The 4,493-nt window shown below is 30.8% G+C and overlaps 1 protein-coding gene across 1 annotated transcript; it reads right to left on the bottom strand.

Moving 5' to 3' along the window:
• LOC104706811 (protein GLUTAMINE DUMPER 5) lies at nucleotides 1-735 on the bottom strand. The gene has a single exon (XM_010423041.3). It carries the CDS (start codon nucleotides 611-613, stop codon nucleotides 221-223), a length of 393 nt encoding a protein of 130 aa, XP_010421343.1. The 5' UTR covers nucleotides 614-735; the 3' UTR covers nucleotides 1-220.
• Between the last annotated feature and the right edge of the window lie 3,758 nt (nucleotides 736-4,493).

The following is a 4,493-nucleotide window of genomic DNA, read 5'->3' as shown; positions in this document are numbered from 1 at the left end:
TTAACCTTACAGCAAAATACTTTCATATACCAACAAAAATACAGAGAAACAAACCCCTTTACTAGTCTAGTAAAGATTTACAATTTCAAGGTCGATAAAAACAGAGGAAAATACTAAATTCCCCAAACAAACAAAAAGAACCGACAAAAAAAAAAAACAGAGGACGAAAAGAAAAATAAAAACCAAAAAGAAAAAAGAAACACACTCTTGAGAACAGAGCTCAGTGGTCTTCTTCTGTTACTGTATATTCCCCATTTCGCCCTTCTTTCTTCATCGCATTAACACAGTCCACGCAAATCTTGGCGGTGACCGGAGTAGCCAAGAAAGTAGGGTTGTTCTGTCCAGCCATGATCACAAGAATCTTCTCTTCGAAAACCTTAGCCACCACTTTCTCACCGGACTCGGTCTGTTTCTCCCCGTCGTCCGTTTGGCGAGTGAACTTCCAGTAAGAGCAAGCGAGCAACAAGAGAGCAAAAGCGATGAGTCCAAGCATGGCGGCTAAACCACCGAATAGGTAAGGAACTGGTGTACGCCACGGAGGACGTGTTTGAGACGCCACCATTGTCGACATCTTCGCATCTATGTTTCCTCTTATGTTTGGAAATTGCCTCATTGTTTTTTTTTAATCTTCTTGGAATTGTTGAAAGGATAAAGAAGATGAAGAAGAAGCGTGACAATTTTGTGAAGCTACTGTATTCTTTTTTTTTGGGTTTGTTATTAAATTGTGAAGCTTGGAGTGGTTTTACAGTTTATTTATAGTAGTACTGACAGAGTAAGATACAGAGAGAGAGATGTAAATATTTCACAAATGTCGTTTTTTATTTTTAAAATTATAAAATGAATTTGAAGGTAAGTGGGTCACGGAATCTCCATGATACGTTACATTGCTGTGATCATGCACCGGGTTCGAAGATATTTTTATTAACGTTTTTTTTCTTCTAGATATACACTTTGGTTATATGAAAAAAAAAAAAAAAAAGATTATCAAATTCTTTTATTCCATTCTCTCTTCGGGTCAGAAATTATATACTTTGAATTCATGAATTGTCAAGATATTTCATTTTAAAAGCATTTTAGTTGTAAATGACTGGGCAAAAAAACCGAAATCCAAAAAACCAAACCAAACCAAACCAAACCAAAATAAGTGGTTTGGTTTGGTTATGGTTAAGTTTAAAAATACGTTTGGTTTTTATTTTAATTAACCATTTGGTTTAGGTTTGGTCTGGTTAAAAACCGTAAAACCGAATGGTTTTTTTGGTTTTTTATAAAAATTTAGGATAATTAGATATAATTATTTTTTTCAACTTATAAATTTATATTTTATAACAATATCAATATTTTTTTTTCTTTATTGGGCTTATAGTTATTGATCTCCAAAAAAATTTTTGTTTTTTTTTCTGGTTTTCTCTTTTGAATAGCCTTTACTTTTTTAAAGTTTAAATTTCAATTAAGTATTTGGGTTTACAAAACTATATTTGGATTATATTTTTCTTGAATTATGTTTAGGTTTTACTTTTATGCTTATTTTTTAGTTATGTATCAACTATCTATTTTTAAAAATATGGAATAACCGCTAAAAACCGGGACCAAACCGAAACCAAACCAAACCGTTATACGTATGGTTTTTATATGGTTTCATTTTTGATAAAACCGAAAAACCGAACCGTATCCAAACCGAATTACATATGGTTTCTATATGGTTCAATTTTTATAAAACCAAAAAAACCATAAACCAAAAAAACTGGACCGAAACCAAACCGAAAAACCGAACGCCCGGACACTAGAATGTAATTAGGTATTTGAAATTCCCGCTAAATAACACTAAATTTAAAAATCTATCAAACATGATTTACAAATATAAAATCTAATTGTGTCATATCAAGTTAGTAGTATTTTAGAGTAATTTTATTCGAAATATGATCTAAACGTTTTATTATAGTTAAAAAATAATAATTGAAATGATGTTATGCTTTGAGTTCATTAGAAAATCTGGTGAATGGGCTATTCGACGGTTACACTCATCATGAAGAGATTAGTCGGGTGATAAAAGTTCCGATCATTTTATTTTATTTTGAAAAAAAACTATTTATTTAGTTACAGTGGATTAAGGTTGAAATTCGATAAGATTAATTGTATCATAATCATATATATCATAACCCCAAATTTATTACTAAACTCATGATACATCCGTAGGTAAGATAATAAGCTTAATTCCCAGACGCCACATCTCATACAGGTTTTAACAGTGCAACGAAAATACTAACACCTCTGGTCTTCTTTGTGGTTTATAGTCTTATAGTTTTGTCGACATATCAAATACATTATTTGGGATAGGCAAAAAAAAAACATAATTATTTGATTATTTTGGATTATGGAATATAAAGCGGGCCAAGCTGTGTGTTTTATTCGGGCCCATGAATTTCACATGGCCATTTGTTATTACGCTAAGTCAGGGGTATATGTATCTTTTTTAAAGGTGCTATTTGGATAATGATTTTACCCCCTAACAGTAAAATTTATACTTTTTTCATATTCCACAACAAAAATTCACAGATTTTTTTTTCCCATAGATTGGATGGGAATATTTCGTTTTTGGTTTATCATTGGTCATCTCCCTAAATACTTAATGTGTACATATATCTCTTTATAAAATTAGGCCTAGATCTCCTGTACTATGACTATCTTTAAATGGATAAACTATATATTAAACCATAGGATGGATAGAAATGAATTAATAATTACAATAGTGGGAAAAAAGCTAAGTATGGATTTGATATTATTCTTGGATTATGTCATTTTTCATTACACATAGTTTGGAGTAATGTTTTCACTCATCCATTATGCGTTGTAATATCCGAAAATTGAGAATTTTCACTTTAATATATTTTTCTTAACTTCTGAATACTTCGAAATTTATTTGTCGACAACCCCGTTATGTTGTACATCATCGTCATGCTGATTTTAAACATCCATTATATGTCAGCTAATTGTTTTTAACTCTCTCTTTTTTCTTTGCTAAAGATTTGATTTTAACCCTCGTAAGGTATTATTTTATATGCTGAACTGATAATTACCCTAATTAATATACATATTCAATTAAAGATTAATCATATATTAATATAGCCACATACATCATTTAGATGCATACACAGTCATTTTCTACTACAATACAAATAACAAATCTTATAGATGCATAAGCGTTATCACTTCCATTCAAACCAGCATGATATATGTTGTTTAAGAAAATCATGAAAAAAAAAACTAGATTATGACAAGTTCAATTGATCAAGTTAAGTTCAGTTTTACTTTTAAGCTAAGCACATGTTAAAGCAGTATTTGAGTTGTGCGACAATACATGGAATGGGATTATGGGAATATTTTGATGGAGTTGGAGGAGACATGACAACTTGAAAGATAAATTGTGGATGGATTGTCAACTTGCATACTGATCTTTCTCCCTTGATATTTTTATTAGGCAGCCAGTAAAGTAAAAACATGCACTTTCAAAACCTTGGACCCATTTAAACATGTTCATGCATATCTATATGCATACTGGCTAATATACGTAAGTTTCTAACGTACGTACATCATTGATCAATGCATACTAAAAAAAAAAATTAATCTTTCATTTTCTTCTCTCAAGAAGTTTTTAAATATTTATGTTTAATTATTTTAACCGTTAATCCACCATTTCCTTATTATATTCTGTCTAAATATTTTGGAATTCGAGTATATAATCCTATACATGTATTTAGAGTTTGTGATCGGTCATGTTAGTCAATATTGTTAACCACGTACAATGACTAATTTTTGTTAACAGCTCATTAAATTATACATTTATACTCCTATACGATTTTGATTTTCTAACCGATTTACCTTTTGATAATAAATTCGAGATATTATTGTTCAATACAAAGTATCCAAATACCAAAACTGATTTTTACTTTAGTCTACGTAACTATACAAGTAAACATATACAGTAGTTTTTTAAAAGCAATCGCCTAGAAACCTTCTAGATGACTTGTTTCACTGCACACACAAACACAAGGTACGAAGTTCGATCATCGCAAACTTCTTTTTTTTTATTTATTATATAGAAGGTTTAACTTGTTAGGGTATAGAGACACACAACACACTGATTTACACTTGGAACGCGTCAAGCCAACGCTTTTCTCTTCAATCTTATTAACAAAATTTATTTCTTACAGTGATACAATTTTGTCTCGGCCCTTACTCAACATATTCTATCCAATAAGATTGATCCCGACTAAGAATGAATCTGAGACTCTCTCTTTGCTATCTAACACAACATCCTGTGTAGATCTATGAGAAGAAAACCAACCCTCTCTCTTTTCTATCTAAACTCTCACCAGTGTAGATCTAAGAGAAAAAAACACACAATTATTTGCGCATTTAATCACATCCCTGATTAACGTCACAGAGAACTGGGAACACCCCTTCTAAGCCTTATTTTTGTGGCTTCAAAGTTTACA

This window comes from Camelina sativa, chromosome 8 (genome assembly GCF_030686135.1).
Source record: "Camelina sativa cultivar CO46 ecotype springtype chromosome 8, ASM3068613v1".
In the NCBI taxonomy this organism is placed as follows: Eukaryota; Viridiplantae; Streptophyta; class Magnoliopsida; order Brassicales; family Brassicaceae; genus Camelina; species Camelina sativa.
The sequence above is the reverse complement of the archived record's forward strand: the minus strand, read 5'-3'. Positions and strand labels throughout refer to the sequence as shown.